The sequence below is a fragment of the Ciconia boyciana genome, chromosome 15 (assembly GCF_034638445.1).
Source record: "Ciconia boyciana chromosome 15, ASM3463844v1, whole genome shotgun sequence".
Classification (NCBI taxonomy): Eukaryota; Metazoa; Chordata; class Aves; order Ciconiiformes; family Ciconiidae; genus Ciconia; species Ciconia boyciana.
The window spans coordinates 10,091,187-10,107,136 of NC_132948.1; the positions used below are offsets into that span (position 1 = coordinate 10,091,187).

The 15,950-nt window shown below is 36.8% G+C and overlaps 1 protein-coding gene across 10 annotated transcripts in view; it reads right to left on the reverse strand.

The window, feature by feature from the left end:
* Positions 1-15,950, reverse strand: part of MPHOSPH9 (M-phase phosphoprotein 9) — a 34,826-nt gene that overhangs the window by 10,770 nt on the left and 8,106 nt on the right. For 9 of the 10 annotated variants that reach the window (XR_012045274.1, XR_012045275.1, XM_072880250.1 and 6 more), the window contains 12 exons: positions 15,130-15,650; positions 13,164-13,287; positions 10,662-10,752; positions 9,278-9,384; positions 8,734-8,859; positions 7,487-7,923; positions 6,390-6,548; positions 4,583-4,670; positions 3,592-3,807; positions 2,663-2,710; positions 2,220-2,284; positions 139-240 (listed from right to left, as the gene is read on the reverse strand). Coding sequence is in view for 8 of the 10 variants with exons in the window: in XM_072880250.1 (XP_072736351.1) it covers positions 139-240; positions 2,220-2,284; positions 2,663-2,710; positions 3,592-3,807; positions 4,583-4,670; positions 6,390-6,548; positions 7,487-7,923; positions 8,734-8,859; positions 9,278-9,384; positions 10,662-10,752; positions 13,164-13,287; positions 15,130-15,650 (2,084 nt within the window). In the remaining 2 variants the exon portion in view is untranslated. The remainder of the gene's footprint in view (positions 1-138; positions 241-2,219; positions 2,285-2,662; positions 2,711-3,591; positions 3,808-4,582; positions 4,671-6,389; positions 6,549-7,486; positions 7,924-8,733; positions 8,860-9,277; positions 9,385-10,661; positions 10,753-13,163; positions 13,288-15,129; positions 15,651-15,950) is intronic. The other variant, XM_072880254.1, reaches the window with a different exon arrangement.

A 15,950-nucleotide genomic window follows, 5' to 3' on the forward strand; every position in this document is an offset into this window, starting at 1 on the left:
GAAGTCTCTGGATTATGTCACGTGTTTAATCCAGTTTATCTTATGGACTGACATCTTCTTTATCCATCTTTAGCCAAAACACATTAAAAAGTATTCTAACACACGACCTGTTTTCACATTGTTGGAATATTCACTTACTTGGCACAAGAGGTTCTTAAACGACCTTCAGTAATATGGCGAAGTTTTGACATATTTTCATGTTCTACCTGCTTGAGCTGAGCTTCAAGTTTTGAAATTGTCCTAACGTGGATGTAGCAAAGATGCATTATAAGATTATTTAAAAGACATAAAAGAGATATCATGTTTAAGAGTTTACTCATTTTTATTCAGATATCCTGGGTGAAGCAAAAGAACAAGAGCAACTACTACATTTTTATCTATCTATCTAATTACAGAATTCAAATGCATATTTATATATAAGTTAAATAAGTTAGGTAACCTAGCTAGAAAGACAGGACCAGGAGATATTGCTGTGGATCAAAGCATACAACTCAGAGGGGTTGCGGAAAACAAAACAATAACATTTTTCCTCCTTGAAACAATGTATTTATACAAAGGCCTCCCTGACTCTGGTTTTATGAGTCGCTCTTTCTCCTGTGTGTCACTCAGGTAACTCTACCAATCTGCTGCTCAGGCTCTTCACATGATTTTCCTTGCCCCCACATACTGCAGTCCACATCTTCAGTGAACCAGCCCTTGGCAATGCAACACAATCATAGGCATTCCCCACTTAGAGGATAGAAATACAGAGGTTTGGAGCAGGATATAAAAATCTCCTTTTTACAGTACAATTTCCACTGCCTGGAATGGTCCCTAGCTAGCAGCATCAGGAATCAGGCAGGAAAACAGAAGCACCAATACTTGGCTGAACTATCCTTTACACTATCTTCATTTCCTCAACAGTCCCAATAAGAATTGAAGGCAGAGTGGTTTTGGCTTCCTTCTATTCCTTTCTTAAATTCTTCCTATTCATTCTTTCTATTCTTCTTGAAAAAATCAGGTGATCTGAGCAGCAAAGAAAAGGACTGTGACATCTCCCAGGTATCACATTTGCTATTTTTCTGGTTTTGGCTGAAGACTATGCACTGAAGACTATGCCAAACTCCCTCCTTTTCCCTTTCCCAGGCTCTGAAGAAGCTAAGTAGTAAGTAGTAGTAAGAAGTTATCAGTTAAAATAAATATGGATCTTTCTGTTTGATCTTTTTCAAAATACCTAAGTTAACTCAGTTGATTCTATGGCACATTATCACATATTTTGCATGTTTGTTTTTTTTAATTAACTAATTAATGCTTGGTGGCAATGACATTTGGAATGAATTTTGAGGTGGAACTTGTAGCCACATTTCTAGAAGAATCATCAAAAACCACACATTAAAAAAAAAATCTTCCTAACACTCTGGGTTCCAGCTGCTCTTACAAAAACACAAAAGGAAATTATGACAGCACATACACACAAAAGACCCTCAAAGTGAGGTGAATGATGTGAAACATCACCTCATTACAGTTCTACAATGCCTGCCCTAGAGCCCTCTCAGATGTCCCCTCATCCCACCTCTCTAGACTCTCCTGAGCTAGCGTTGCTGTTTAACACCCTTGACAAGGAGTGGCTGAGAAATCCCAAACTAGAGGATATGTTTATAACTGTAAACCCCCTGATGGTCACATATGTCTTGCCTAGGGCCTACCCAGAAAGTATAAAGCTCAATGGATTTCTGTTCTCCCAACCAAAAAATAGATCCACGTAGCATGAGGAACATCCACAGGAGTTATTATTCCTGCTCTATACATGGAACACCTTTCTGTCCTTTATTCATGCCTAGGAGCCATAATCTTGAACAGCAAACTCCTGTCAGCATCCTCGCTCCTGAAAACCAGAAGAGACTGGTTAGCTGAAGATGGGGGTTCCTGAGGAGACAACTGTAGCAGTAAAAGCTTGAGTAGTAGACTGGCTGAGCTAGCTGAGTGACAACTGTCAGAAAGGAAACAATTAATTACATCCCACTGGAAGATGTAGTGATCGAAGAAGTAGAAAAAACACATATCCTAAAATAACAAGATTTTTTACAATGTGTATGAAGTAACTTAATGCAACATGAAATGCTTCATAAGATGTAGTTAAAATTGCACAATCTACAGTCTCCATAATCTAGGAGTAAATGTTTAGGCCATAGCCTATATTTCATATTGTTAAAATAGTAGTAAGACAGTTTTGCATTTACCTTTTCAGATCAGAAATCTGTGTGTTTGCATCAAGCAATTTGTTTTCAGTTGCATTTAATGTATCCTACAAGCACACAAGGAAAAAAGTAAAAAGCCTAGAAACTATAGAAGCATATTAAAAGAAAACTGAGTAACTGTATATCAGTCTTGAAAACAATGTGTTAAATATGCTTTCCTATTTGAAAGGGAGGTCCATTAAATTTCTTTGGCTGATTTTGCAGTATTTTTGCTGTCTATGACTAGACAATGATACATTCCAAACTCCCTCCTTTTCCCTTTCCTGGGATCTGAAGACATAGTAAGAAGCTATCAGTTAAAATAAATATGGATCTTTCCGTTTGATCTTTTTCAAAATACCCAAGTTAACTCAGTTAATTCTATGGCACATTATCACATATTTTGCATTTTTGTTTTTTTTTTTAATTAACTAGCATGTACTTACCTTTACTCTTTCGTGTTCTTTTCCAAGGGACTCATATTCTCCTAAAAGCTAAAACAAAACAAAAAAAGAACACACAAACCCACAGTGAGACTATATAAAATTAACAGTTTTGATAACTGCTGTAAAATCATCTAAATTGCTTGTCTAACATGTGCAGAAACACTACAGGGGATAGAGAATGTACTTTAATAGTATTGGTTAAGTTCTAGCATCTTCTAATTGGAACAAAAAGTTAGACAGGACAAGAGGAGACAGAGATACTTACACAACATATTTCTAATTTTCAAATGATTTATCTCTGAAGAAACTGAAAGAGCTGAATGAACCAGTAAAATTCCTCACTGACTTTAAAGCTGACTTTGTATTTTGAAGTTTTAATTGTAAAAAAGGAGTTAAAGCATGAAGTAGCTTTTCCACCTAATACCTGTTTTGCCAATCCATTTAAACATTCCATAAAGCTATCACTGAAGAATCAAAAGAATAATTCTTTTGATGCAGTCCAAAATCAGACACAAAATTAACAGTTTTAGCAAGTTGTGATGACTTATGAAAGAAATTCAGTCCATTCCCACTAAGCTTAAGAAAGGAAAAAATAACTTGTTCCAAAATAATTTCCTGTAATACCTCTAAAAATAAAATAAACTAATAGCACATAGAGTAATAAAATACCTGAGATAGACTATGACAAGTGTTATCACATCAAGTGCACACTTGCTGCCTTCAATAATTGTTTTTAAATATCTACTAGGTCTGTAGTATCACCTAACACCTAGCCTACTAAGTAGTCAGCTGAATAATTTTTGTTCTCTTGGATGTGCATTAAGACTTTACGGTGGTAAGCTTTGAGTGGTTTTCCAAAACACTCAGGACTTCCTGTGTTCGTAACATGCTGTGCAACTGTAAACACCATTGCCCATTTTCTTACTTACATTTTGAAACATTTTATTTTCTTCCTTTAGCCTTGTATTTTTATTATCAGATAACTTGTAAGCCTTTTCAAGCACTTCCTCTAGATCTTTAAGCCTTGATTTTAGTCGACTGATAGTGTTATCCTTCTCTTTATTATTTGTGCGCATTTCTTCAATACGTTCTTGCAAAACTTTGGAAGTATTACTGACTGCATAAAAGCGTTCTCTCCAATCTGTCTGTAAGAGAAAAAACATTCACTATAATGCTTACCTATCAGATTTTTATTTCGGTACAAAGCATAATCTAAAATCATCTAAATAGAAAACAAGGGTACATCTGTACGTTAACTAAACAAGATTTTTGCTCATTTCTGTGATGTAGAAAGAATGAAAGTGAAGACTAAAAACCCAAAAGATGTATTTATTTTATAGACTTAAAATATCTAGAGGTTGGACCTCTAATCCCAGCTGATTGTCTTGCTTCCCAGCATAGAAAAATATCTAAAGAAGGTGCAATTAATTAGTCTCTCCAGGTGTCTAACTCTCATGACAAAGTGTCCTGTTCTTTGACCAATAAATACAGCTGTGCAGTCTAAGCTAACTGGTCTGACCTAGCCAGAAAGACTGTATAAATATACTTAGAAAGATAATATTTTTGCCCCAGTGCAGATGAAATTTGCTTTTATCACAGCTCTAATAAGTCAAAAGAGAAAGTAATTAAATCAATTTAAAAAAAATTCTGAAGAGAGATATCAAACACAGCACAATATTTCACTCAAACTTTGCTTGATCCCTGATAACTTGGAAAGGTTGTTCATAAGCAAAAGTGACGATGACCCAAGTAGGGAGTCTTAAGAAACTCAGCCTGAAAAGTCGCCAGTAACATATTGCCTGATGTCATATGTTGAGAAAGGTTGAAAGATGTGGAAACACAGATCATCTTAATAATGAACATGTGCATTCTCTTACCCTTTTAGTTAAAAAGAAACTTGAATTAAGAACATGTACTTACCACTTGCTTTTCTAGCATATTATTCTTATTTTCAAGGGCTTTTATGCGAGCACTTGCTTCATTCAAAGCTGCATCTAATTGGTCACACCTATTCAGAAGATACAGATTACAAAAGTCTCGTGAAATTTTAAAGTAATAAATCTACATTTTATAGCCTTATTTACTTCCTCAAGCACGCCCATGAATTTTGGTGCCCAGCCTGTGACCTCCTCCCATAGTCTTTGGCCATTGCAGCAAACACCCAGCGTCTCTGCTCAGAAGGGCTGTGTTGCTCATGGCAGGCAAGCAGCAAACTGGGAACGTGTGCAGAGACTCCAGATGGCTCAGAGCATAAGAGCTGCAGAACCAAAAGCAGCCGAGATGCACCAGAGCAGAGTTCCACTTCAGCTAATTGACGATGCTGTGTGATAATTAATGACTGAAATCATATCGCAAGCTACTTTAACTCAATAACTGACTGCTCAGAAGTCACTTTTAATAGTTAGAACGCACTAGTGCTGGAAGACAAGTACAGAAGAGTCCCAGCTACCCAGACTCTTTTTCAATTATTCTGAAGGGCATAAATTTGGTAAAGTATTTTAGCTGTCTCAATTTGCAATATGTATTTTGACTGGCAATAATTATATTAAAAAAATAAAATCACATTGAACTTTATATACAGCTGTGCTGGTTTTGGCTGGGATAGAGTTAATTTTCTTCAGAGTAGCAGTATGGGGCTGTGTTCTGGATTTGTGCTGGAAACAGTGTTGGTAACCCAGGGATGTTTTAGTTACTGCTGAGCAGTGCTTGCACAGAGTCAAGACCTTTTCTGCTTCTCATCCCACCCCAACAGCAAGTAGGCTGGGGGGGGCACAAGGAGTTGGGAGAGGGGACACAGCCGGGACAGCTGACCCCAACTGACCAAAGGGATATTCCATGCCATATGACATCATGCTCAGCATATAAAGCTGGGGGAAGAAGGAAGGGGGGGACATTCGGAGTGATGGCATTTGTCTTTCCAAGTCACCGTTACGTGTGATGGAGCCCTGCTTTCCTGGAGATGGCTGAACATCTGCCTGCCCATGGGAAGGCGTGAAGGAATGCCTTGTTCTGCTTTGCTTGCGTGCACAGCTTTTGCTTTCCCTGTTCAACTGTCTTTATCTCAACCCATGAGTCTTCTCACTTTTACCCTTCCAATTCTCTCCCCCGTTCCACTGGGAGGGAACGAGTGAGCGGCTGGGTGGGGCTGAGTTGCCGGCTGAGGTTAAACCATGACAATAGTGAACATTCCATCTATATCTAATGGAATATATAAGTGAGGCACACAGAGTCCAGCAGTAATAACTGGTCAAAGAGCATTGACTGGCAAATTGGCTTTATAAAACTACCAATGAATTCAAGACTGGTCCTATATCATCTGTAGTTTTGACATGAAAGGTAAAGAAAGATGAAGTTCACCAGCATGACAGGCAAACATTATCTTACAACATAGATAGTTCCATTACAAATTGCTTAGGACTACCTCTGCCTGCCAGTCTTTCTTGAGCAAAACTTACACTGGCTTCAGCAAAAATCAGATCAAACAAGACCTCTGGTCCAAACATCACACTTGCTGCTTAACAGTAATTTTAAACTAATCTTAAACAGCTGCATTAAATTTTGCATTATTTATATTTAATAGGAGAATATTAGCATCATGATGCATGAAGTCTTCAGAATTGAAGAGTGACATAAACTTTTCAAGATATTCTAAACAAGCATACTCAGTTTTTAAAGTGGTAAGAATACCACGTAACAGAGGAAGAGGACAAGTAAGGACAAACAGTACCTGTCAGCAAGATTTTGATTGATTTTCCTCAAGTCTTCAGATGAAGCAGTTTTATGGCTCGCCTCTAGCTGCTGTTTTAAGCTATGTATCTCAGAGTCATAGTAAGCTCGTAGATCAGCTATGTGTCGAGCATGTTTTTCCCTCAAGTTCTGCCTAATCCTATTTTGAACATTAAGAACAAAAAAATTGCCAGCTATCCACATGACCATGCACTGCTGTATTCATTCACACATAATGAACTCAGCATATATATCTCTTACAGAACTTTGTTGCATTCCAATTAAAGCAAAGAAAGCTTTGTCGTCTAAGGCGGTGGCATCAGACACCTAAGGCTTGCATATAAATCTTCATATTAATACAAATAGTCATAATAATAACAATATATACAAATCCAATACAACGCTTTATGCTCTCTTCTCTCCTTTGCTATGCACTGGAAACTATGCATGTAAAATTAAAATAGGAAAACCCAAACACTGAACTATCTTGAAACCATGACCCCTACATAAGCCCTCACACATGGAATATATGCTATGTCTGCTTGTCCATGTGCAAATCATGAGTGGTTCAATAGCAAATGGGGATATTTATTTTTCCTAAGCACAGTAATTCTGTGCTTCTCCCACTATTTGACTCCAAATAGGAAAACATAACCCCCACAGAACTTTGAAAGTCTCTGCCTAAATTAACTCCCTCATACAGCCTATGAAGGAAGTATGTATTTTTATTTTAATGTATAAAAAGAAGTAAACCAAAGCATTAAAACATAGAAAATTGTTTTGCCTTCCTGTTAAGGCTTTGACATCCAAGGAAGACAGAGCACAAGTATTGTGCCTTAGATTAAACAGTATGGTCTAAAGAAGATTAAATAGTACGGTCTAAAGAAAGACAATTGTAAGAAGTGGAAAATGACTGTTCTATTTATACGCCATCTGTACTTCAGGGGAGGAAAAAAAAAAGCAGCAATGTCCAGCTGTGTTCTAAGTAATGTGAGTAAAACTCACATATTTTGTTCATTTTACTAGTATTGTTAAGTTTCACTTCTTTCATGAAAGTACCAACTCTACAACTTTTAAAAAAAAGAAAAAAATACATACTTTGACATTATCACAGGATCTTCAACAGATGTCACTGAAAGACTACATTCTGGCAAACTGGTGTCAGCACACTGAGTAATAGAAGATGGAGTTAGAGTCAGTGTTTCTTCCTCCTCAGTGTTGACTAAGTAGTCATTGTTAGCATCCGTATATGCCATTGGAAAGGGAGAGCTGGTCTTGTTTTCATTTTCGAATGGGTGATTTCTCCAGAGGTCCAAATGCACAGCTCTCCTGCTGGCAGGATATTTTGGAGAATCATCTATCTGAGATGAATTACTTGTCTGTGAAAAAGAGTCTGTGTCACAATGACTTGAAAATCCAGGCTCCGCCATAGAGTCTGGAGAAAAAGGAGTAGTCTCTTCAGGAATATTGAAAAAACAGCGTCCTGGGTTCTGCTGACCTGGTTTCATATGCAGGGTTGGGTCCAACGTCAAGATCTAGGAAATAAGTTATAATGCTAAAAAAATTGTGATTTAACTTTTGTTCTTGTAAATTGAGTTTATCTGAAGACTTTAGTAATCCATATAATATATTGCAGAAGTTATATTGAATATTACTACAATCAATTTGGTAGTGACAAGCAAGATGAAGGGACCTGTAACAGCTTAGATGATGATACATATTCCCAACATTTGCCACTTGATTTTCTGAGTTTCCATTAAGAATAAAAGACATATCTAACATCTGTAGCTGTCTACAAAACCTTTGAAATTTCAGTTATGTAAATAGAAGGACTATGATGTCTGCTTGTAGGTTGAAACAATAACTTTGTACAGTTACAAAAATCACTTCATGGATTATATGAACAAGATGTCACATAGTAGCCATCATCACTGGCTTTCGTACAAGACTGAAAGCTGTATAGAGAAACAGGTATCATAGAGAATATTTCCACAACCTGTGCCTCTTCTGTTTCACAGGTGGAATGAACTTGTCTTGTGGGAAGTAGCAAGAAAACCCTGCTTCTGTGACTGCAGTTCCACATGCATTTCACTAGCTGCAGCCTCAGCGTAAGCAGATTCGTCCCTGCGCCATCCTCAAGGTTGTGCGGCAAAGGGGCTTGTTTACTCAGGGTATTCTTAGAGGTTCTTTTCAGCTGGATCCCTTCCCAATCTGGTTCACCACATGGCTGCATGAATTGCTGTTCTAGCGTACCACTGGAGGTGGCAGCAGGGGCCAATTAATATAAAACCAGCCTGTAACGAATCATACCTTCAAACTGAGACATGAAGTAAAGAAATTGTTACCTCTGGTGGGTGACTTGACTGGGAAGAAGGCATAAAATCCTGGTCTGGCAGCTGCTTATTTTCCCTTTGTCTTTTATGATAAATATCCTTCAATGACGACAACTTTGTTTCATCAGCAGAAGACAACTTCAAGAGGCAAAATTGCTACATTACTTTTTCTGAACACAATGCTCCATCCCCAATATAGATAAGCAAGTTTTGGGGTGGGTTTAGCTAATAAAGCAGTTCAGAACAGAAGGCGGCTTTATTCAATGCACGGAGTTTAAAAAAGGGTCTTTAATGAGGCACACACACCTTTAATATACTAGTTAGTCCCTTTTCATCTCCTACACACACAATTTCTTTTAAATGACAAGAGGTCAATAAATTCCAAGTGACATTAGCGGGGGAAAATGAATAAGGAAGGAACAGAATATGAGAGACTGAGCTAACAAAAGAGTTCTCGGAAAAGTTATCTTCTGGAGGGCTGATTCTTTCCATTGTAGAAAAAAGCAAAGACGACAAGCAACTATAAGACAACTTTTAAAACACGTGCAAAGTTTACCTGATCTGGTGATACTTTTGTGGAGAAAATATCAGCAAACTCGCTTCTGAAATTCTCTGGTAGAGAGTGATACATCTCCTTTTCATCTAATTTCCAGTACGAAAGTCCTGATGAGATGAAACAATGAAAGAAAAAAAATTACAAATTTCAAGCTCACAGCTATAGAACAGGAATCCAAAAATCCATTAGTAAGATGTTACTTTGTCAGCTAACAAGAATGCTGTATTAATTGTTTGCATCTGTTGCTTAAGTTTCTCACTAAAGCATTTGTTACCAGAAGTTACAAAAATCTCAAGGCAAAGCACAAGCAACATAATCAGTATTACATTACACAGCATCAGTAACAAAAGCTATAAATCAGTGAAAACATATAGATTTACTCCTTAGTGTTCAAGGAACAAATCCTCATTTACCACACACTTTTATATTTCTACTGATTCCAGTATAGCACTTAAAACTTATATTACCCAAGGAATAATCCTAGACAGCCACTGGATACCACAAACTCTTTGGTTTGGTACTCAACAGCTCTCTATAGCATGCAAAAAGACAGACTACCAGGACTAAGAGGGATGGCACAAGAGGAACAGATACAGTCTCAATCCCACTTCAATTTCTTATATGTGTCCCTCTCTCAATGGGCTGTGAAGAAGCAATAAATATATACAGTTTTCTGAGCTGCATCTCTGTGCCCCTGTTTGTTACTGAAATGAATCCACCCTGTCATGATCAAAATATGCAAATTCGTTGCTTGGCTTTCACAAAAAAAAAGCCACCCAAAAAGGCAAAAAACCACCCACCACCACACACCAAAACCACAAAAAAAGCCACCAACCACCCCTTGTACACACATTCCAAAACAATAAAAGCAAAACCATACCAACACACAAAAGAGCACCCCACCCCCCCAAAATTAAAGAATCACCACATTACACACTGCATTATTTTCTTCTTGTCTATTCATGCAGTTATTAAATCACACCCTTGGCTTACAGGAATTTGTCTCTATTACCATGCAACTCCTGTGATTACTAGACCAATGATGCTAATATTTGAAAGATCATTTGATACCCTACAATAATTGTAATAGTAATTACATTATGAAACAGTTTTAAACATAAAGCTCAGCTTTGAAATGTTGAGAAATTTGAAGAAAAAAAATTGCTGCATATCCTACATCTGCCAGCAGTGATACACAGGAGGTACCATCAGTTGGAAATGCAAGAGCAAGAAAAGCAGAATTATGCTATACCAAAGTTGAATAGCTTGTTGGTGCTCAAACCCTCCTCACCTCCCCAGAGTTACTGGACATGCATTCTAGTAAGAGTTTTATAAAACAAGAATTCAAAATAAAAGCAAATTTAAGTACAAGCAATTACTATACCTGAAGCTTCAGACACTAAGGAATTTGGACTTTCATTCGGTTGATTGAGGTAAAAAGTGTAAGGTGGCAAAGCAGCATCAGTAAGGTTTGTCTAAAATTACAGAGGAAAAACAAATCTAAGGAAAATCACAAGGCAAGGGGGGAAAAAAAAATCAAGGGTATAATTTAAAAAAATTGCATGTAAATGTAACTAGTCTTTTTAAGCAAGAAGATTAAATTTTATTATACAGCATGATCCAAACCTATAAAATTTATATTCAGGACAATCACAGTCAAAGGGGGAACTAAGCTAAGCCACATAATTAAAAGATACTGATATTTTCTAAGTCGTATGCCTGTCTACTTGTGGAGCATTTTTGAGATTAACTGTTACAAAAATACACGTTTTGGACAGTTATCAAAACTTTCTTGCTCCTTAAGAGGTACAAGTATATAGAGGGATGACTTACCAATAAAGTGTTACTCTTTCCTCATCCTAAGATTGGAATTTCTTATATTCAGCTGTTATGACTCCACCTACCACAAAGCTGGAGGTAAACACTGTCTATCATCTCAGATAGACAAAACACTACATACCCTTCTTCTCATCACTCCAAACTTTCTAAGCAACCTCCCCACGTAATTATAAAAACAACTTTGAAAAGGGTGGGACCAACACATGGTGGGGGGGGGTGGATCACATAATTTAAGATTTGCTACAACTCTCCTCTTCCTTAATCAAAGGAAGAAGTGTCATTGATATAACACAGCAATACAAGAGCAACTGAGTAAGGGCAGCTAGGTTTAAAACAGTCATCTCACATTGCTCTTTTCTACTGTACTTAGGGCTTTTTGTTCCATTACAGCAGCTTAATGCTCATGCTACTTGGCAAATTTATACAGCTCATACAACTGAGGACTAAAACAGGATAGTAACCATTGAGTTTACAAAAGTCAGAAAGAAAAAAATAAAGTTTTAGAACTAAAGCTTTTTAAGTTTTTGCATGAAGTACCATCTCACCTCAAGGCTATTTTGTCCCTCTTAATGTTTTTATTTAGGTATTCTCCTTTGCCTAAGGAGGAAGAAAGGAAAATGAAGGAGTATGAACTGAATTCTTACAAAGGAACAGAAAGATAAAGGTATTTTCAAAAACTGAGTTTCTGGCACCAATTTCCTTAGGCACCCTCCTGTAGCAAAGAGAGAAAAGAAACAATCCACAGCAGAGAAATTTGACTCCTGGTTTGAAATATCGTCTTAGAAGAACATCTTGTTTCCACTGACAATAGAAGCTGCCTAAAGAGAGGGCAAGCCCAAACAGCTACTCGTACCCTTTCTGGATCATCCTCAAAGTGACCACAGGAAAGAAAACAGACCCTGCTTGAATCAAGTGATTCATATTTGCTAGTTCTCCTATTCTCTTGTAGGTAGAGCCATTCACAGAGTGTCAGGAATTCTTTCCTTACAAATAGCATAAGGAGAGAGGTTTGTGACAATCAATATACTGAAAGTAATTCTAAAACTTCATAGTTAGATGTATGATGATTACTCATACAATCATGTTGCATAACGTCCTTTTGGATCAGAAATATTATATGTGATTAAACTTCTGTCCCCAAAATAATCAGATTTGTGGGCAGACACAATTATTAACTAAAGAATATGGGAGGGAACAAACCAAATTCTTCTCAAAAGAAATATTTTGAGCCCATTCAGCAGTCACAGCAGTCGGCATTACTACAAATGGTTCTAAAGAGCCAATTAGATTTTCTAAATGTCTGCTGGGGGGTTGGTTACTTTAATAACCAGTGCTGTAATTGTGCTTGGAGTAGGTCAATTTAGCCAAATCATAGTCATACACAGGCATAGAAGAATGTATTATTCTTACATAAACAATATAAAAAAGAAAGAGAAAACACACTCATGTTTGGATTTTAGCATGAGACTGCTAAGAACACTCAAAAAGCCCAAACCAAACTAAACCAAAAAATCCCAACTGGATCCAACTTAAAATCCCAATCTGGATGAATACTATCTGTCCCGAACAAAGTGGCTAATGCCTCCAGACACAAAGAGTTCTGTGTACTAAAAGAGACGTTACCAGCTGAAATCAAAGATCCTTCCAAAAATTTGTTATGGAAATTACACATGCCAGACATTATAACAAGGTTCAACTTCAGGTTTCCTTCTAGAAATTATAGGGCGCAATAAATTACCATGACATGAAGCTTCAATTGAGAATGTGACTATTATGTCTATAAGGAAAGAACATGTGCCACTTAGGTAAATTAAGACAAAAATTAGGCAAGGAATAAAATAAGCCAACATAGCTATGTGAGTAAGTATAGAATGATCCAAGAAGTAAACTCTGCCCACATGAACTTTAAACATATAAATGGGAACACCACTACTCAAATGCTTAAAACTAAGTATGAAAGCACATGCTGAATCAGAACATACTATAACACTGAAAAAATACCAGTGACGTGAATAAAATTAGAAAAACATCATAAATAGAGACTTACATTCTCAAGTGGTAATTTCTTTGCTTGCTCATTTTCTTGCATAGAGTTCACACATACTTCTTCAGCATTTATTCTTTTTGGTTGGTTTTGTTTCAACTTTTGTGCCCATGATGTTAAAGATTTACTAGATGGTAAGAAACACACAAGTATACTGTAAGTATGTATGCCCTTTTCAGTGGAGACATGCAATCAATTTCTTCATCAAGGTGAAACGTAGGCACTAAAACTCCACTGCCTTTGTGCATTTTTGAGAAACTGCATGAAGTAATGAATGCCAAAATGTTTTAGGGCTCTTTTAAAAAAAAGTAAAACAAATAAAAAAAACAAACCACAAACAAACAAATTACTGAAAGGAAAGGTGCTAATCAACTGCACCCATAATCAAAATGGCTTTTCTACTACAAAAAAAAAGGTAACAAAGAGCTCCATATTTTTAGCCAGGCAACTATTTTTTGGTCCATTCAAGTGAATACCGATCAAAACCACTAAATTAAGCTGGAATGTAAATGCAGTGTTTTTTCTTATTGTGATATCAGTCTGGTTGTAAAGATGATGTCAGCTAAGACACACTAAGGATGCCTTCCAACTCAAGACAATCTTCAAGGATAAGAAAGATTGAAACAAGATATAGAAGGAAACAGAAAAAAAAAAAGGCAGAACAGAAACAAATAGAGACATCCTGAAATTCTTCTTAGAGGTAGATGTGGAACAATTTTCCCATTTTGTTAAAAAGCAACACTTTGAAAAACTACATATTGTCCCACTTTGGGACATACAGTGGAAAGAATGAAAAAAGGTTACAACTAAAAATTAACAACAAACACCACAGTTTGGGTTAACTGAACTATTCCACTTTGGTTTGAACCCTTTCTTCCTTCAAATGGAGTTCATAATACAAAATGGAAAGCAATTTCAAAGAAAAAAAACTTGTATTTTTTAAATAAAAAGACCAAAAAAATCATACATGAATGATTTAAAAAGTTGTCTTAGAAAGGTTTTTCAAACTGAAAAACACTTTTGAATTGAGCGTCTCCAGCTCTAAGTTTCCCTGGCAGTCCATGAATTGCAACTACTCCCCTCATGGAACTGTGCAACATGAATCAAATACTGGAAGAAATCCCAGCAGAAGGGAGGAAGAGAACATACATATAAATGGGGTTACAATCTACCCTATTTGCTGAGATAACACATTTCCAAACCAAATCCTCTAAAGAAAGCTGGTTCTGTGTTTTATTACATACCAGCAAAATGCAAGCTCATTTCCAACAGAAAGTTTTTATCTCTGCAAACTACTATCAGGGACTCACAGGCAACACACTGCCCACAAGACCTCTGATACTGCTCATGACCATGTGAAGCCACCCCTGCCATTACAGCCTAGTCTGACAGAGTGAAGTACATTGTTAAATTCTGTGGAACTAGAGCAGTCCTTGGTCAGTATTACTGCCAAATTAGCTACCCAATCTTTCAAAAAAATCTTGGTAAAGCCACCCACCTATTGAATAGAGCAAAACAAACAAAGATCAATCAAGAAAACCAACAGAAAAACCCAAACGTGCTTGGCTGATACAATTTATTACTGTAATGCATGCACATAGGCTAGCAAAAAAGACTGGTTGAGCACAATAGCAAAATATCAGTCATATAAAATTGGTAATCAGCACCTAAAATTCTGGTGCGCAGATAAACACTATATGCAAACTGTATCTTGGCTCATGTTTGCAGAAGAAAGCAGATTTTCATATTTTTCTCCCAATGTATCTACAACAGAAAAACACTGCAGATTCAAATATACATCACGCAGAAACATTAGGCTAAACAAATAACTTTATCTACCAACCAGCATAGTATTTTTTACAATCAAGAGGTTCCATTCAATTCTTACATGTTTTCAGTTACCAACAGCTGTTTACTGAATGGGGACTCTCTACAATAACCTAACATATTTCAAAAGTTTATCACTTACCTGGGCTTTTTTCCACATTGAGCTTCATCAACTTTACGTTCAAATTCAGCAGGAAAAACTAAAATATCATTCCTTCCTGATGAAAAATGTTCCTCTACTTTTTTGGGGAAAAGTTCACTTCCATTCTGAACACTGGCTCCAACTGCGTCAGTCAGCAATACTGCTGCATCACCATGTCCTTGTGAAGTTTTGTCCATGTAGTCTGTGCACTTGTTAACGTCATTAGATTTGCTAGGGCTCAGTTCGGAGGCAGAAAGTGTACCGTACCCGCTATTCATTGAAGCATCATTTGCAAAACATTCCTGATGCAGATCAGATGCATTTGGCTGACTTTCTGCTTCATTAGATCTAAGTTGATTGACAATGCACTCATTTTCTTCAAAGATTTCAGAACGCATCCCCATTTGACTTTCTGGTGATGAAAAAGTGTCTGTAAGCTTGACAGGCAAACTTCTGCTCTTGCCAGCACCCCAATTGCTGGTCTGCAATTTCACTAACTGCCTTATCTCATCCTGAATCAGCTATAGGAAAACAAAAGGCAAAATTCCTATGAGATCGTGCCACAAATCACATTTATATTTTGATGCATCTTCAATTCATGTTATTAGTGAGAGAATTAGAGTACTTATTTGAAATCACTCAAATTTTTCAATGTGTAGACATCTCATGCATAAACTAGATAGATGCATACTGTGCATGAAAGTAAAATGTCCATGGTAACAATCCTTAATTCCATGCAGTGAATTACAGGTCACAGTAGTCATTTATTAGTGTAAAAAACCCATGCATGCATGTATTCACTACCTGCCTTCAGAACTACA